The sequence below is a fragment of the Zalophus californianus genome, chromosome 9, assembly GCF_009762305.2.
Source record: "Zalophus californianus isolate mZalCal1 chromosome 9, mZalCal1.pri.v2, whole genome shotgun sequence".
In the NCBI taxonomy this organism is placed as follows: Eukaryota; Metazoa; Chordata; class Mammalia; order Carnivora; family Otariidae; genus Zalophus; species Zalophus californianus.
This window is the reverse complement of record NC_045603.1, coordinates 44,442,642-44,462,409: the sequence shown is the minus strand read 5'-3', so window position 1 is coordinate 44,462,409 and position 19,768 is coordinate 44,442,642. Positions and strand designations below refer to the sequence as shown.

At 35.4% G+C, this 19,768-nt stretch overlaps 1 protein-coding gene across 2 annotated transcripts in view; it reads left to right on the top strand.

The window, feature by feature from the left end:
• The window catches only part of TRHDE (thyrotropin releasing hormone degrading enzyme), a 364,978-nt gene that overhangs the window by 331,148 nt on the left and 14,062 nt on the right, over positions 1–19,768 (top strand). For both annotated transcript variants that reach the window (XM_027595212.2, XM_027595211.2), the window contains 2 exons: positions 759–856; positions 1,324–1,431. In XM_027595212.2, coding sequence (XP_027451013.1) covers positions 759–856; positions 1,324–1,431 — 206 coding nt within the window. The remainder of the gene's footprint in view (positions 1–758; positions 857–1,323; positions 1,432–19,768) is intronic.

The window sequence follows — 19,768 nt, the reverse complement described above, 5'->3', positions numbered from 1 at the left end:
TCTTTTCTCCTTAACAGAGACACTGCAATGTTAAACTTCTGTAAAAGTAAAATACATTTCTATATATATTTGTACTTTGGAACAGTATTTTGTGTCAGCCACCTCAATTTCAGTAAAAGTTAAGAATTGCTTTTACTGTAATTTCAGTGCTTTCATTCCTTTGACAAAATTCAAGGACCATGTTAAAGTGAGGAAAGCGTATTTTACATTGCTGCTAATATTTAAATATATCATTAGCTCAATGGATTGTTGACTTTGAAATGCCATATTTTTTACTGAAGAGTGTTCTGTATGTGTCAGATTCAACAATGCTAGGCTAGTGGCTGGGCTTACATAACAGTTTTGCTTTAAATGTGCTCTGTTGATGTGAAATGCATAAATGTTAGGTGCTTATTTTCCATAAGCTATATCTACATACATTTGTATATATGTGTGCATGGCTGTCATTGTCACTGTTCCTCAGTGTCCTTGTTTTGCTACAAAAATTGTCATCTAAAATAGTGAATAGTGCAAATTATTTAATCATTCAATAGGAAGTAGAGAGTAGACTTCCCCCATTGCAATTTATTTTATCCTTATTTTCTATATTTGAAACACTGAGCCGGATGAAATTAGAGGATTTACCATGCCCATAATTTTACTGATATTTTAAAGTAGGTGCATTTCAAAAATATTTTAATCGTATTATGTAATTGTAATGATCAGCATGGAGAGGTTTGAAACTGACATCATCTTTATTTCCCCTAACCCCCATTTAGGAATATATTTTAAAGCAAGTTGCAGCTACGTACATCAAGCTTGGATGGCCAAAAAACAATTTTAATGGATCTCTTGTTCAAGCCTCCTACCAACATGAGTACTGTTTTATTTTCTTATTCACTTCTTTTCCCCCAGAGCAGTACAATAACATACGAGTAGTACCATTGAGACTTTGGAAGCATGAGATGATCTTTCATTCTGCATCTTTCATTTCCCTTTGCTGGGAGGCCTGCTGATGGGCAGCATAGTTTCCACTACCTGGTACTGAGAACAAAAGCATACCCTTGCCATGTTTCAATGTAAGATCTGCCATTATTGGTAAAGGGGAGATTTGAACCCAACCTCCTGCCCCCCCCAACTGTATTACTGTTTCCAGAGAAGACTTGTAGTATGCTGAACTTCTCCTCTGCCTAACCATCTCTTCCTCAGCAAAATAGGATTTCTGTATCGGGAAATTATCTTTGTGCTGATTATTTACTTATCTACTGCTTATGTAATGAGTGACCCTTCCTCCCCAGATATTAACACTGCCTTTTCACTGTTTTTCCTTTGGATGGTACCCAGAGAACTCCGGAGAGAAGTCATAATGCTGGCATGCAGTTTTGGCAACAAGCACTGTCACCAACAAGCATCAACACTTATTTCAGATTGGATTTCCAGCAACAGGAACAGGTAAATGGAACCAAATCCTGTATTTCTGGTATGATTTCATACTGCTCTCAGATTCTCAGTGGATGCATTGCATTTATCAATTGGAGGAAAACAAGACAAGAAAAAAACACTGCAAAACTGTGTTTCACGTTCATCGCTTATGAGGCAACAGCAGAAAAGCCACAAGGCACTTAACCTCTGGAGCATGTTGTGGAGTTTTAAACTATCTTAACCTAGGCCCTTATTCTTCATAAGGTGTCAGCTTATTTTGAATTTGGATGGCTTTGCTATTCCGTGAGAATAAAATAATTTTATGTAGGCCTAAGGTTCTTTTAAATGTTGTGGTATTTATTCATAAAACAACTGTAAGCATATGGTATAAGTAAAGTAGTATAACATATGTTAATATTAAAAACCAAAACCCAAAAAGGTTATAGAAAAAAGCTACTCTTTAGTGACCCTTGACAGAGACCTTAAACTTGTGTCTTATCTTGGAATTTCACAATACAGGATTTTAATACATAATGTGATGTTAAAATCATTTAATAGAATTACTTTTGATAAAAATATTATACTAAATGTCACTTGTTAATGTTAATGAAAAGAATATTAAACATAAAAAAATTGAAGATCATGATCTTTTCACCTAGTTTTTTGAACCTTTTTACGTATCTTTATATTTCCAAGGAGCTTTATGTTCCATTTCTTATTACACTTTGGGCAATTTATAATCACTCCTCCCCAGTCTTTGGCCCCTGTGTTAAGGAGGGTCCGATCAGAAAAGTGAGGAGCTGGAAGACAGTTTACTCAGAAGATGCTATTTTGCATGCCACCCTGGGCTTGCTTGTCCTGAGCTCAGTGGCTGGGATGACTCCCTGGGAACAGGGACTTGTTCTAGGTGAATGTAGAGAACCACCCGGAGTGTAACCTACTTAAGGTAACCGTTTCTGGTCTTATCCCGAGCTAAGAACGAAAATACTTTGCCACTATCGTCTCTCAGTTGATCCATCATGTACTCAAAGACAGTGATTAAATCTGTCACCAGTCTTCTCTAGAACTACAGCATTCTCCTTTATTAACTTTTACTAATGATTATCCTTTTTGCTAAGTCTTCTGAAAACTATTAAATTAAGCTTGGGAGATGTTATAACAAAAACTTTTCCTTTATTCCTACAACCTTCTTCAGTTCTACCACATGTACTTAGGTGATGAACACATAAAAATGTATCCAAAACCAATACATCCAAAATTGTATTAGGATACATAATCATAAATACATATGAGAAAAAAAGGTAAAATATACTATTTAAAGATCATGGTCTCTGCTGTTTTGTTTTTTATTTGATTAGTCTTTTGTTTGTTTGTTTCATCATGCTACAGACACATGCATTTTCTCAGACCTGGCAGTTGCTTTTTATTTTTTATTTATTTATTTTTTTCAAAGATTTTATTTATTTATTTGAGAGAGAGAATGAGAGCCAGAGAGCACGAGAGGGAAGAGGGTCAGAGGGAGAAGCAGACTCCCTGCTGAACAGGGAGCCCGATGTGGGACTCGATCCCGGGACTCCAGGATCATGACCTGAGCCGAAGGCAGTTGCTTAACCAACTGAGCCACCCAGGCGCCCTGGCAGTTGCTTTTTAACCCATAAAAGTATAGCTATTGGGAAAATGCTATTTTTTTAAATAATTCATTTAGTTAACAAAATTTTACCGAGCAATTCTCAATACCAACTGGTGGCCAGAAAGCAAAGAGAAGAGGGAGAGCTCAAAATTAGTAGAGAGTACATCTCTATAAACAAATAGTTGTTCTTTGAAGCAAGAGCTGAGCACATGACAGTGTGAACAAGAAGGGAGGGACCACTGCTTTGGAGGAATCACATTCACCCTCATGAGGATGAGCAGGATCCTGTTGGATACAATGGACAGGCGGGATGTAGGAGCAGGTGCATGCATACCTAAGGGGGTTGGGGAGCGGATGGGGATGCCAAGCAGAAGGAAGGCACATGGATTGATGTTTTGTTTAACGAGTGTAGTAAATTTCGATTTGTAAATTTGAACAATCCATCACTTCTCCAATTCCCTTATACATGAAAGTTTATGTATGAGGTATCACTTCATTTCGGTTTTGATAACTGTCACTTACTTATGGCAAAATAACTAAATTTTGGTCTAATACTTGAAGGTTCTTTCATTCTTTCCTTCATCATTTGTATATTCTCTTCCTTTGCTTTCTTCTGTAACTGGAGAAGTAAACATGTTGAGTGGAACTAACTTTGTGTTTACTAAGATTTGCTCAGCCAGCCATATGACACATCCTTGCATATACAAGTGACCACCTGTGGTGAGGGTACAGGGTAGTCTCTGAGTTACCTGTGTGTGAGGATCAGGGATTTAACCTGTATTTTTTTCAGTGACAGCTTAATAATAAAACAATAGTGTGATCCTGTAGTTGATGCTGAGTTTAACCTTCTTAAATTGAGTCAATGAAGGGGAGGGTAAGGTTTCTTTTTAAATGTGCCTGAAGAAACACACTGGTCAGTTGCGTTTGTTTGTTTGTTTAACTCTTTCACACCTTAAAAATCATCCTTAAGAAAAGCCTCCCGGGGTAATGCAATAGGATACTTATAAAACGTTTTGGGAGATGCTGCATATGTATGCTAATAAATTTAAAGAACAAGCAGGGATTGTGAATCTGGGGTGCTCTGCTACTTTACAGCCCAATCTTGTTATGCTGGGGAGATAGGCCCAATCAGCGAGGTTGGATTTAGGAAGATAGAATGGATGTGAAAGTTGGTGTTGGGAAAGGTAATGGAACCAAAAAGTGTGTTGCAAAGCTAGAGATGCTAATAGCAGGGAGAGAAAAATTCAAAAATTACAGTGAATGATAAATTGAATGAGTCCAAATTCTGATCCCTGTTAATATATTCAAATGCTGCAGTGTGTTGAATTGTAATGGTGATGTCATGCATCAAAACAGATGAGCTACATTCAGGTCTTGTCAGGCTGTGATTTGGGGACTGAGTTCAGCAGAATACCACATCTCAGAAAAAAGACAAATTGCCAAGCATTCAGTAGAGAACAATACAAATGATAAAAAGATCTCGAAAACACGAGCTGTGAGAGGAGGTTATGAGATCTGAAAATTTCACTCTAAAAAAAAGACATAGAGAAGATGATAGCCTTTTGCATGTATTAAAAAACAATAATAAAAGGGACAGAAATTGGTTTCTGTCACTGATTAGTACAAATAAACAAGAAATAATTGGCATAAGCTTCACTCAGTAAAATATAGGGATTATATTATTACTGTAGGTGAATTATTATTTGAAAATTTCTGTATTAAAACACTATTGAGATTCTACAATTAACTATACAGAGATCACAATATGGTAATATGGGGTTTTTTTAATAAGCAATTTAATCTGAAATTAAATGTGTGTCCATAATAACACAGCCTCTTAATTTTGTGAAAATGTATTATTTTTCAAATAATGTTAAAAGATACAATTTAAAGCTTTAAGCCAATACAGAACAAAAATTTTAAGTATTTAATTTTTAAAAAATATTCAATAGATACTGATATCCATTCCCTAAAAGATTAATTGATAACTGGTATCATTACTCTACTTAGAAAATATCCTGAAACAGTGGAGTACCTTCTACATTATGGGATATCAAAAATGTATATTGAATCGAAATGTATTGGAAATCATTTTGAAAACGGAAAAATTAGGGCCCTTCCATACTAAAAATTATAAGCGGAGGAGCATCTCTGGAGCTTTGCGACATACGTAATACATAAACTTCACTACTCATGCAATTCATTATAATGTTACTGGTATTGTTGTCTTTAATGATGATCATAATGAAAGATATATTTATTTATTGAGCAGTTAGTACATTTCAACTGCTTTTTGTGCATGATCTCATCATTTTTATTTCATTTTTATAGAAGACAAATCCAAAACTCACAAAAGTTATATAACTTGCCAAGACTGTATGACAACAGGCAGTGGATCTGGGATTCCTTTCCCAGACTGCCTGCCCTTCTAACCTGACCGCATGTGATGCTGTGGCGGTATGTCAAATTACCATATATCAGTAATATATGTTTGTTCAAAAATGATTTTAAAAAGAAGGAAGAATTCATTAAATTAATTTTTAATTTTTTAATTAAAAATTAAATCATTTTTAAAATGATTTAAAAAGAAGGTGATTTTAAAAAGGACACCCACCAGAACTTAAATACTCTCTGCAAAGAGTATAAACCGTAGTTGAATGCAGGTTGTGCTCATGACATAAGCCCATGGTTCCCACGTCTGGTCAATGTGTAAGAATCATTGAGAGGACCTGTGAAAGGGTTTGCTTGACCCCACCCCCAGTGTTCTGATTCAGTAGGTTGAATGGGGCCTAAGACCATGTATTCATGACAAGTTCCTGTGTGATGCTGATGCTGCTGGTCTGGGGACCAGTCTTTGGGAACCACTGGTGTAGGGAAAAGCTACTGTCTTCAAAGTCAAAGACACCAGTGATCAAAATGCAGCTGTGCCATTAAATGACCTGAGGCGCAAATCACTTGGTTTCATCATCTGAAAAACAACAGTGATATTACTAACCGAACAAGTCATAAGAATTATACAAAAGAATGCCTATTTATTATTTGGCTTTTATAGGAAATCATAAAACGTGAATCATCTTTGGAGTTGCCTTCTACTTGTTTTGACCATACAGGTGGGTGGTGTAAGTTTTAAATGGGGAAAGTAGGAATAAGTATAGAATAGAGCAGTACAGAACATGTATAGAATGCCCTCATTATTTGATCTTCTCTGTAAGTTTGGGAGTTATAAGCATGTGACCTGTAATATAAAATATAAAACAAAGTATTACCATAGGGATTCTCAAATAGGAGCATGGGGATGTTTGCCCTTTTCTTCCTGCTTTAAGAAATACTGCTTGGCTTGGCCTCTAGGTAAAATGTTTCTTTTTCTTCCCTCCCCTTCATCTGCTGCTCGTGTCCCTCCATCTGCCATATCTCATTGTATCTCATAGGTAAAGAGCTCCAGTTCAGCTCCCTTCCTTTATGTCTCTCTCTGCCCATCAATATTTGCTTTTCTTATGTGAAAACACAAAGGAGGACAGACAAAAGGCGCTTTTTGCTTTGGTCTGTATATCTGGTTCAGAAACCTCATGTTTTCTTCCCCTAAAAACATGGATCCTAACTTACTGTCCATGTTCCCGAGTTATTATGGTCCTATTTCCCTGGTCCTGTACACTGCTTTTTATATTCTTCTTAGTATGAACGTCCTACTATAGATTTTCATAGGCTAAAGTTATACCAGCCAGACCTGCCATTTTTCTGCTCAGTTACCAGCATATGCATTTTGCAGATGAGTGAAGCCAGCAGGGAGTCTGTACGGAATAATGGAAAGGACAGGGCTGTCCAAAACTCCGTGGGCTGGGGTGAAGAATTAGGTTTGCTTCTAATTGTAATGGTGATGTCATTAGACAGCTAGGTTGTCAATAGCTGTGGCTTTTGATGAGTCCATGTTTACTCCAAGTCTCAACCCTGTTTCTCAAGCAAGGCCATTGCCCCCAAATCTCCAGGGCTTACGTTAGATGTAACAGTCCAAAATTTCATACTCCCTGCCCATGAACATAAATCATATAATTTCCTCCTGATATGTCCACTGTTGGTTCTCTTTTGATTATTATTATAAGTTATTTGATTATTGTACAATTTAAAGGGTGCGTTTTCATTTATTCACCTATTCAGTAAGTGTGTATCGAGCAGCTATGATGTGTCGACACCGTGCTGGACACTTGGAAGGCAAAGTCCCTTCATTCAGCTGATGCCTGCCCCTGTTACTTCCCTGTCATCGAGAATATGTGGTTCATGCCCTGACATACCCTAAAGATTTGTGTGGAGGCAGGGACAGTGTAGGAGGGAAACAGAAATTGTTCAGATACACACACACCTAAACATGAAACTCAGAGAAATGCAATCAAGAAGCCTGTGGTGTTCTGAGAGAATGTCATGGGAATTTGACCAGATCAGAGACCAGGGAAAACTTCCAGCCCTGAGAGCTAGTGGTGGAAATGAAGAGGACATATTTGAGCATGACTGAAGAAGGAAGAGAGAGAGGAGTTAATGATTGCTTGCATATAAAGGGTAAAAAAGGAAGGCATTAATGATAGTCCACTAGAATAATCCACTAGAGCTCAAACATTTATACATACGAATTGCCAAAGACAACATTTTTCAGTCTCTATCCTAAACTCTCCATCATACTTGTAAATAATTGCAAGGATTCACCTTTCAGCATATTATAAATAGACATTTTTTTAAACAAAATTCTTTCAAACCCCTAAATGTATTCAATGGAATTGAAACACCCTAGCTACTTTAATATCCCCATTAGCCATTTAAAAATATAATTTATGTTTTTACTTAACAGCCACAAATTTTATATTATTATTTTCTCCTCCCCCAAATTGTATTCTACTATATCTTTGCTAGATAATCCTTTTTGGATCACCCTATCATAGTTTTCTGCAATAGGAAATATATACGTACAACACATACAGACATATACGCACATAATTTTTTCGTGTCATAAAATCCTATGTTACTTTTTTTCAAAATTGAGTTTTTATTACAGTGATTACTTGTATATAATTGATCAACATAAATACATGGCAAACTCTGTAATTTCCAAACATAAAAATTGTTAAATATGAATGTTAAAATTGAGATTGGTCTTTTTCCTGAACCAGTTTATATATTCACAAATACTACCCACTGCTAGAATGAGAAAAGTTTCACCATCAATTCTATTTGATTTTTATGTTAAAGTACTGAGAAACTTTATACATAAAAATAAATAGATAGGAATGGGAGGTGTTTTGTTACAGCAGTGTGACCCAGTTCTTTTGTTTTTCCAAGTGTTATGCCGAAAATTACATAGTAATCTATCACCAAAATTTTTAAATTATCACCTGACAACTTGATTAGACCCTTCTTCAATTTTGATGGAAGCAAAGAATTTAAAAAATCGAAAACTCATTTTCTAGATATCAACACCAATATTTAGAATTTTTATTTGATATTGCAGTACAATGTACCCTCGGAAGATGCAAGATGAGTTCAAGAGAAATATACCTTTCTCCTGGAAAATGAAGGAAAGTGGGAGAAGGGTTTTTATGAAAAGAGAAGTATCCATATGAAAGTTTAGAATGTGGAACTTGATTGCTGTAAACGTACCCATATCCTTAGGTATTCTTTAAGAAATCTTTGCTTACCCCCAGAGTTAGGAGCACCTATCTCTGGGGATAAGGAAAGTCATGACACTAGGAGGTGGGTAGAAATGGAAGGAATGAGTGATAGATTAGAATGTTTAGGGGGAGAATGTAACATAAGGAGAGCAAAGGTGAAGAATTGAGAAATCACAATTTTGAATAGCTGGGTATCATCCAGACATGAGTTGTAGCCCTTGAAGCTCAACATTTATGGTGTCTTCTGAAAGTTGTTTTATTCCCTCTACCAATGTTCATATTTTTAAATTTATTATTAATCCTTTTCACTATGAAGGCAAAGAATTTTATCTATTTGAAGATAGAGATCTATCTATAGATACAAATATCTGAAAACAGTGGATAGGGTAAAAATATGCCTGGAATTTATTCTTATAAATATGTCCCCAGGAACCCGTACAATTCTTAAAACTTATCTCTCCTTAAAAAAATCCCACTATTTCTACACTATTTTACCTTGCGAAATAGGCAGTTTATATCTTAGTTTCAGAATAGTTTTTATGATTTTCTCATACGTATTTAAAAATTTAACTCAAAGAATTATTTTTCTACATTAAACCAAACCTGCTTTTACAAGTCAAGTTCTATATCCTCTTTAACTCTTAACTAACACCTGGCCTAGAAACCTTTCTTTTTTTATCAGAATATTAGAAATTATTTCATTTTTAATTTCTAAGAGTTTAGGGAGGATGCTGTAAAAGGTAGTCCTATTCTCAGTAGACTATGTTAAGTAGCTCAAGATTGATTGACCTGTGCTTTTAGTCATTTACGTTTTTGCTTGCATGTGAGATAGCACAGCATCATGTACTGTCATTGTTTGCCTTATTTTTTACTGTCCACAGTTGGGGCACTGGTTAATAGAGAACTTCATGCAAAATGCTACCCTGAACATTCTTCGTAACAGACCCATTGAGCTGAGGGGAAAAATATAGTGAATTACCTACTTAAATGTTTGTAATGCTGATTTTAAAAAAAGTATTTTGACTAGTTTTCCCCAATGCAAAATTTGAGCACACATATTTTTCACTTTTATCATATACTTCGAAAATAAAACAACAGGTAGTCACTTCCCTTCCATCATCTTTCTGCCCTAGGACTTGTATATTTCAGTAGTTAACGGCCAGTTACCTGGTTATGAATTGTTGCCTGTGTAACCCTAGCACAGAGATTTAAAAGTTGCTCATGAAAATATTTAAAGCAGAAAGTGGTATGAGAACCTCTGGAATAATTCACAATTACCATCAAAATCATCACTACCATTAACCTCTTATCAATTTATCCCTCTGTAGTTCTTCAAAGCTAATACATATTTAATATGCCACACCCCTCCTCCCTCACTGTGACCCATGCAGTATTACAGGGCTACGTTCCTCAGTCCACCTTTGGATAATGGAATATCTGGTTAATAGTTGACTTGGTTTTTAGCTTTCAGCTTCATTTCTAAAATAAAGTAGTATTGCACATTTTTTCCATAGTAATATATCTCCTTAATCCAATCAATATTATTTCAGACTTGTACACTATTTGATTCATGTGCTAAATATATCTTGAGCCTCTGCTGCATCTCAGGCATCGTACTAAAAGACACCAGAGATCCAGTGATGAACAAAAGGACAGTTTCTGCCTTCCTGGAGCTTACAGTCCAGTGGGATAGACTGAGACTAATCAGATGTCATACAAACACTTTAAGATTTTAACTGTATTGAGAAGCCAGAAGGGAGATTTCTAAGAAAAGGACAATTTGACCTATCAGTGAGTTGACATTCTTGCAGAGTGAGAACTGACCTGAGGTCTACGGGACAAATACACATTCATCAGGCAGAGAGAGAAAGATGTTACCCAAAAGAAACAGGGTACAGGAATGGCCTTCTTCCTCAACATCATTTCTCAAGATTAAAGTCTTGGTACTTTCCAAAACCGTCACTGTTTGGGCAGCAACTGTACTAACCCAAGGACATCCTCTGCAAGTCTTGCAATTTTTTTTCCAGTTAATCATGTTTGTTTTGTTTTTATTTGCTGAGAAGAGCAAAAATCCCAGTTAACTGATTATGCTTTAGGAAATTGTTCTTCTAAATTAGAGTATGTTACCAAACAAAAGTGTTTTGGAAAACCTATGTAGAAGAAAAATAATATATGAAGTGTAGTAAGTGTGCTTGCTATCTGAATTAATCCAATTGTGAATTCCTTTGTCAAACTAGAAATCTCGTTCATAATCAGTAATCCTATGTGATTTACCATTTGTGGAAGTAGAGGTCATCTATTAAGAGTCCTCAAGTAATGGCTACACCTGTGTACAGAAGAGGGCTTTATTATCTCTCTTCTCCCAAAGCTTCTCTAGAATCACACCGAGAGTTCCACTTTTCCTTGCCATTTGGAGAATTCAATACATGCTGGCTTAGTTCAGTCCATCATGAGATAAATATTTGACTAAATGACCTACTTGAGGGACTAACTAATCTGGATGTATTTTTTTAATTTACTTCTTGGTGTAGCAGGGAGTTTAATTGCCTCAAGAGCTAATATAACTTCAGTAAGTGCATATTTTTATTCATTTTCATATAGTCATATTTAGTTTCTAATCTAAATACACTAACAATTTTATATTCTAATTTAAAAGGCAGAAATAATCCTACACTTGTTTTCTTTTTCCTGACATTTTTTTTTAAATTCTATTACAGCCATGCATAGAAGCAAATAGTCAATAGTATTTTTTTAAGTTATTTTAATTTTTACAGAAACATGCTTTTGAAGGTGACTTGATTTAATTTTTTAAATTGTTTTTCTTTTCAATATAATTGGTTTTTCCCCCATTTCTGCCAATAGTCATTTTCCTATCATGCTAGTATTGTTTGCCTGATATTATACCAACTTCAAGCATAGTGTTATTGAACTTTTGTGCCATCTATCAAAAGATATGCTTATTGATTACTTATAGAATAGCTCTATTTTAACTGCCTGACTGTTTGTCACAGTACAAGTGCTAAGTGAATATGGATTTCCATGGGCAACATAGGGAGCAATGTTGATTCACTCACAGTAGTGATCAGTAGTATTTACTAAGCCAGAGCTGGAGAACCAACAAAAATATTTGCAGTTTCCAAAACATTTTTACTTACTCACAGAGAGTGGATTATAGTAATAGATTCAGATTCAGGTTTATGACAACTGCTACCAACCACCATAAAGAAGAAATTTCCTCCACATTTTCCAAAAATAATATAAACACTGAGAAGATTCAGCAACATTAGCAACATTTCCTTTTTGTTTATTTCTCCCCCTTGTGATTAAGACTTAGGACTGATTCTATACATGTAATTCATTCTAGCTCAAAATGAAAATGAAAATAATTCATGTTAGGCTTTCTAATGATAGTGTTATAATATTTACTTAATATTGTGATAATGTTGATGGAAAATGCTCTACAAGCATCAAATACTGTTTTGTGATATATATATTTTATATTTTGTGATATATATATGTATTCACATATATGTATATATATCTTAAAATATCTAAAAGTGAGAAAGAACTTGGATGACTTGTAACTTCTTGGCAATAACAAGAAAAATAAAAGTGCATGCACACTGTTGTGGGTTGAATAGTGGCCTCCAAAAGATATGTCTAAATCCTAAACACTATCTGTGAATATGACCTTATTTGGAAATAGGGTCTTTGCAATGAGCTCACATGGATTTAGGGTAAGCCCTAAATCCAGTGGTGATGGTACTCATAAGAGACAGAAAAGAAGGCACAGAGAGACACGGAGGGAAACTCATGTGAAGACAGAGGTAGAAATTGAAGTAATGGGTTTGCAAACCAAGGAATGCCAAGGATTGCTGGAGGCACGGGAGCTAAAAGAGAGGCATAGAACAGATTCTGCGGAGCCTCCAGAAGAAAGCAATCCCACTGACACCCCTGATTTTAGACTTCTAGCTATAGGAACTGTGAGAGAAGAGATTTCTGTTGTTTTAAGCCATCCAGTTTGTGGTACTTTGTTATGGCAGCTCTAGTAAACTAATACGCACACCTTTAGCCTCTGCTTCCTATTCAAAACTTCGTTTATGATCAACATTTTGCATTGTTTTTCTTTCTTTGATGGAATATCAAGGGACGCTACAGATAGCAAGTTCAACTTTTAACTTCCACTGACTTCTTCCTGCTCTTAAGATTTTCATCAAGAATGAGATACTGAGAAGACAGTTCTTAGTCCTCCCAAAATTCAGACAAAACTATCATCAGTGTTCATAAAATTATTTTTGTAAATGTGTAAAAAAATATATGGGGTGGTCAGTGGTATGAAAATAGAATAATTATGTAGAGATATCCCCTAAAATTCACAGCAAAGAACCCATGCTCATGTTTTAGGATCCCTTCTAAATATTTTGAAAGAGTCTCTTCTTTTTTTCTTTTTCATGATTTGAGATTCTTTTTATAATTAAAAAATCAAATAGAAAAAATTCATGTGACTTCTATTTTATTTTCGTATATACATAAACACTGCTTATTTTATTCTGCAATATAGAGCACAGGTTATCTAATATATATTCTGCTTTCTGTTCTTGTCATACACATCAATGCTACAGCTAGTACCTGCCAGTTACATGTATATGTGCAAATATACATTTGTTATTTCAGAAAATCATAAAATTTGTGGTGACTTTTTAAGATATGTGTGTTTCTTAGATTTATCCTTTGCCAATGCAAAATATGCCTTTTGCCTTATTTTGTAACTTTGTCATCCACTCTTGCCATTCCCCTTTCCTCCAGAACGCTGATTGTTGGGGTTTTTTCCCCAATAATTTTCTGTTACCTTTTTTAATAGGAATAAATTATTTTTAACTGTTTTTAATTATCAAATTTTATTATATCTATCCTTATACCTTCAAGCGCACACACACATGTATGAAGTTTACCGTGGATTTCACTGCTTTTTCACAGGAGGGTCAAAGTGAAACCATAGAACATCTAGGATTTGATATGAATAAGAATACTTCTCTATTTTAAAAAGTACAGTGTTTTTTTGTGTGTAATGAATCTGCCAGTTAAATCTCTGAAAACCCACAGAATTACATGTTGTAAAATTTACTTTGGCCAAAGTAAAATCTATTTTTAGTTGGGGCCCTTGCTATTGAGAAAGACACATTACTTATTGCCTACCCATGACAGCTTAGTAGTTATGCCTAAAAAAATTAACTAAATTGCCATAGTTGATTCTTCCCAGGCTGGAGAAACAGCCTTGTTAACCTCAGTGACCTTGACAGTGCATTAGGAAAGAAAGTAAACCACATTTGCACAGGCCCTCCCATTTATAAAAGTAGTATTTTGATGGTACAATAAATCTGTGTAATTTTCAACCTTTCTACAAAGAATACAAAAGACAATGAATGTTGCTATAAATTATGCCTGGGCAATAAGAATTATTTGTCAAGGTGGAGCCCAATATCATCCAGTGGGGTTTTTATAAACACTCAGTCCTGGGTCATGATTTGAATGAGCACAGAGCTTATGGATTGTTGATGTTTCTAATGTGTGGTTTCCATCATCATCTTGTGTCTTCATAGTTAACATACAGATTCCTAATTATTGTGATTCAGACATCACAATCATATGTATGTAAGTTTAGACTTCTTATCCCAGGTGGCACTTGGCTTTACAGTGCTATGGCCAGAGCCCAATGAAAGAAACTTAAATATCACAGATTAAGACAGAGCAGGTTCCTTGAGAAGCCATGGATAATGGGCACCCGGTAATCAGGAAACAATCTCATCTCTAACACAGGCATCTATAAATAGGGCAATTTATCATCTATTTCACAACATCTACTACAACTGTATACCTCTTAAGTTTTAAATGATGCTATGCTCTTAGAACTATTTATACTAGCAACCTGCTGCTCACTGTTTCAGAGTGAGTCATCAGAGATAGCTTAATTTTTCTACCTTTGTTATAAAGCAGTTTGATTTTTTTGAGCGCTCATGGATATAATTGATTCTGGATGTCATAATGGTTCTGAGTTGTGAAATGTTAAATAACAATGTCCTAGGCTTTTCAGTGGAGTGAGTGGTTAAAATCCGGGACAAAGAAACAGTTTAAACAAGTCCAGTCACGAATTCTCTAATTTTTGTTTGTTTGCTTGTTTTCTGTTACCTTTTTGTGGGTTTTTGTCATTGCCTGTCTTTGTCATCATCATGCTGAATGTTTTGGCCTCTGTGAATATTTCTCACTTGTGTTCTTTCTTTCTACCTTTTCTTTGATGTCTCCTTCTTTTTATCCTGTTCTTGGTAATGTTGTCTGGGCCACCTGGGTTCTTAAGTTTTTGTGCTTTAGCAATTATATTTTATAAAGTGATCTTATAACCTAAATATTTACCCTCATCATCCCTCTTCCTTCCTACCCAGTAGCAGTAATAGCTATTTTATACATGGGACTTAAAAGTTTAAAATGTAATGTCATGTAAATTATTTCAGCTTAAGTAAAGTAAATGTCTCTTTTAAAGTACAATTATTTTAATTATAAAAGCCATTTAAAAAGAGTGCTGTTATCTTAAAATATAATCTTTTGATAAACTCTGTATAGTAACAGTTAAGTGAGCCCCCCTTCAACCATCCTTTTTCCTTTCATATGGAAAGAGCGGCATATGCCTCTTTGCAAATATGCAAGACTCAAACATAAAGAGGTATTGAACATTTCAGAACACAGTAATTTTATTTTTTAATTTTTTTTAAACATCTTTTTTTTAAGATTTTTTTTTTTTATTTGATAGAGAGAGGTACAGGGAGAGAGGAAACACACGCAGGGGGAGTGGAGAGGGAGAAGCAGGCTTCCCACTGAGCAGGGAGCCTGATGCGGGGCTCGATCCCAGGACCCTGGGATCATGACCTGAGCCGAGAGCAGACACTTAATGACTGAGCCACCCAGGTGCCCCAGAACACAGTAATTTTAAATATAGTTGGTCTGTTATCCTCGTGGTGGATCCACCTCTAAGTTTTGAGGTCCAAAGGGCCACAAAGACTGGCTTTGAACTGCCTTTTCCTTTGTTCCGAGGTTTTAGTGTCCCTTTTGTTATGCTTAAGTTTCAGTGGGAATGAGCGGGCATGGTGTGGACACAAGTGAGAGAAGTCTCTGGAAAAAGAGCAGCCCCAGCTGCTTCGCCACAGGTGCCCAGCCCAGAGCACTGCAGCCCAGTGTTCTTTCCAAAGGTCCCTGATGCACACTTCACCTGGGATTCTTTGCTAGGGGCCTTGTAGAGATACTATGAAATAGTACTGCTTCTGGGTGCCAGGGTTTTGATATGGATTTGGTGGTATGTTTGATTGACAAGTATACTGGTGAAGTTAGGTGGGATTATAAAACTATGTTTTATTATAATGCCTTAATGTATTGCCAGTCATGATTTTTATAATTACTCATTCACCTGTAGTGAGGTTGTCTGAAAACTTTCTTTCTTTCTAGTCCTGTACTCTTTTGGGAAATATGGAGATATTTGTTGCCACTTCATACTACTAATAACAGTAATAAAAATAATGAGGAGGAATATCCTTACTACAAATTGAGACAGTTTTCTACATACCCTGTACTTGGCTATGCATGGCATTTAGATAATGCCCATACTGAGCTCCAGATATGTACCAAGCACTGTGCTCATTTAATCATTGTAATAACCTTGTAAGGAATGGTTTTCCCCATTTTCCAGATGAGGAAACTGCTGCTTAGGTGCAAAAGATCAGATGTTCTTTCTAAACAGCTTTAAGTTTTATTCAAGATAGCTTTCTTGGGAGCAGCCAAGGGACAAAGAATGATAGCAGTAGGGCATACTATGAAGAGGGTCAACCTTCGTAAATGCGGGTTATTTTTCAGTCTGATATTTTAAAGTCAACGATTGCCCTGAAAGAAGTAAGAGTACTAGTACTTATAAGGTCAAACAAGATTTAGAGTATTGATGAGGAAGCCTCAACCAAAGCTGTCTTTTAACTTTTAGATTAGACGAATGATCTTTCAAATGAATTAATTAACTGCAAATTAATTAAAATTAATTAAACGGTAGGCCACAGGCCAAATTAATGTGTAGTGCCACTGAAAGAAATAGGTGCTCTGAGAGAGGCTAGTGATTTGAGAAATTTTTTTCATTATCTTTGAAAATAATTAAATCCGCATTTCAATGTTAATACAACTGCTAATGAAAAGAATCTTGTACTAACAGAGCAGGAAGGGACTTGAGAACTCATGTACTTTAGCCCTGTCCAATTAGGATGAAAAATGAAACCCAAAGCAATGACCTTGACTCGCCCGGTCCTAGAGGCATTTATTGGCCAAATTAGGTCTACTGAGAACCTGCTTAAAAATAGACCCCTACCATGATTAAGCATCAAAATTTATATTTTAAAATAGTATGACTTTTTTTCCTTTGGCCTGTATAATTTCCCCTGGGAGATATTTTAACTGTATCATCAGAATTGTTTCTACATATTATTCAACAATGTTTTTCTATATTGGAATATGTTTTACTCTAATAGTAATAGAATTTTGTCTTTATAAATGTAATTATACATTTACTTATTTCCAAAGTAATTGTCAAATTTATTAAATGATTAAATTTGAAATATGTGAATTAAAAAAAGAAAGACTAGTTAACTGTAATCCCTCAACCCAGACGCAAATGTTAATATTCTCTTGTTTTTTCTTTTAGTCTTTCTTTCTAATATACACATTTTTTCACTTAATATAGTCGTATTATGTATGTTATGTTCATCCTTAATAATACAGTTCATCATATTAAATAATGTATTTTATCATATCATTAAATATTAATCTATGACATATTCTCTGTTGCTATTTATATCTTAAACAGGTCCCTTATTGTTATTTTAGATGTGTCCTGATTTTTTTAACTTAAAAAACACCTACAACAAAGAAAATTTTTATAGCAAAATCTTCAGAAATTTGTCTGTTAATTTATCAACCTACTTCACAAACTTCCATTTAATAACTAAAATACCAATTTACTAAGATTTAAAATACTAGTCCCATTTCACCATCATTATTTAACTCAGTAAAAAAAATTTTCTAGATTTTTCTAAATTTTTAAAATCCCTCTATTTTTCTACCTACTAAATTTTTTTAACTTCTACCCGAAAGCATTTCATTTTCATGCATTTGCTTTTGGCAAAGTAAAAAAAGGTTCAACATATCACCAAAATACAAAATAGATTATTTCAAGATGACAACTGTTACAATTTCAAAACTGTTTTGCTTTCAAAACTTTTACAATACAAATGAACTTTGTCATGAGCCTATTTAAAATGAGAATAGAATAAAAACTATAGTACAAGTTACACTAATTAGGTAATAATTTTCTGCATCAAATAATTTTCTAAAATAAATTTCTTTCCTCGAGAAGATAGACACTTCCTTTTGGCTAAGCATTCCTCCGTTCATCTCCTACGAAGGCGGATAGGAGAGACTAGCTTCCTGGTCCTGTATATGGATTACTACACAGAGAGAAAAATAAGCACAGCTTTCCTTCTCTAGGTAATAAAATTCCATTAAAAGATTTATTTCTGAGGCAGCAGTTTAAAAGAAATGACCATGGGATATTCACATTCTTATAAACAACTTCCATGTCCATGAGAAGGGGCCATGCCTCCCTGTAATCCTGATATCAAGAATCTCGCAAAACTCATTTGTACTGCTCATAACTATGGGTCCTTGGGTTCTGTGGGGTTTTCAGCCCATGCTTTCCAAACAAATGAGCCTTTTCATTTGTTCCTTAATGACTTTGGTTTGTACAAAGAGATCTTAAACTGTCCCCGGAGCAATCATTTTGCTAAAATGTTATTAGAACATCTTTACAAATTTAGCAACAAAAGGGGCTTCATTAACAATGGAAGTCATTGGGAACCAAGGCCCTTAGCAAATTCAGTGCTCACCAGTCTTGTTTTATTTTCAGCAATGAGGACAATAATGTTGTGAACTATCCACTGACTCCTTAGTTGGTGGGTGGGTAAGGAAGTTGAGGAGTGGATGCCCTGGGAAGAGATGCTCGAAAAATCAGAGCGGTATTCTCCGGTTAATCAGCTCTGTCCTTGCCCTTCGAAGGAGACCTGTGAACCGAAAGTAGCACATTCGCATGGCATCTGCTAATAGAGCTATTTCTTTCCTGAGAGTTTGGAGATTTGCAACTGAGACCGAGGGCGGTTTTTCAATGGCCCATCCACAGGCTTGAAGTTATATATGTAAACATATGTGTGTCTCATTTTTATAGTAATCAAATTTGATACATCTGCTATGCACAGAGGGACAGCTGCTGATAAGGCTGAAAAGTTGACCTGCAGCTTCTGGCAGAGCAAATCCAAATTATGGGGTCTCTCTCTTGGTTTGGGACTGCAGCTTGAGATCCAGAATCTGCCCCTATTCTGGGCAGCTTTGCTTTTAAAGGCCTCCTTTGCCCAGGATAACTTTTGCTAGATTCCTTCAGGGGGGTCTGTCATTTTATCCAGCATTTTATTACTGAGTGCCCTTTTAAGATTTTTTTCTCTGTGCTGTATGTATGACCAGATTGCCATAGAGCAGTTCCTTAAGTACACTGCTCACCTATGTCCTTATGCTCGCCCAGAGGCTGCATTTTAACAAGTATCGCTTCAGTGCTGGTGGGGACCATGGATACTTACTGTTGGAAATCCAGTCTTGCCCATATTGAATATTTCTCAAAGAGACTGATTTAACTGTGTATTAGAAAATTAACTTAAAAAAAAAGGTTAGCGGGACCTTGTGGCCAGTTCAGCACTGAGAGCATGGTAAGTTGGATGTGTCCATATTACTCTGATGACTACCACTAATTAGAAAACAATGTATCATACTTCTGTTGTCATAGCCATCTCTAAGCTGATAAAAATGGGAAAGACTTTCATGTACAGATCATCCTGGATCTCAGTTTACTGTATAGTGGTGATAGTGCAAAATATTCTCTCTGAGAACAGAGTTCCCTCTCCTGCAAAAAGAAGTTTATAATGCAGATATCATGATATTATATAGACTAAATAAAATGTGT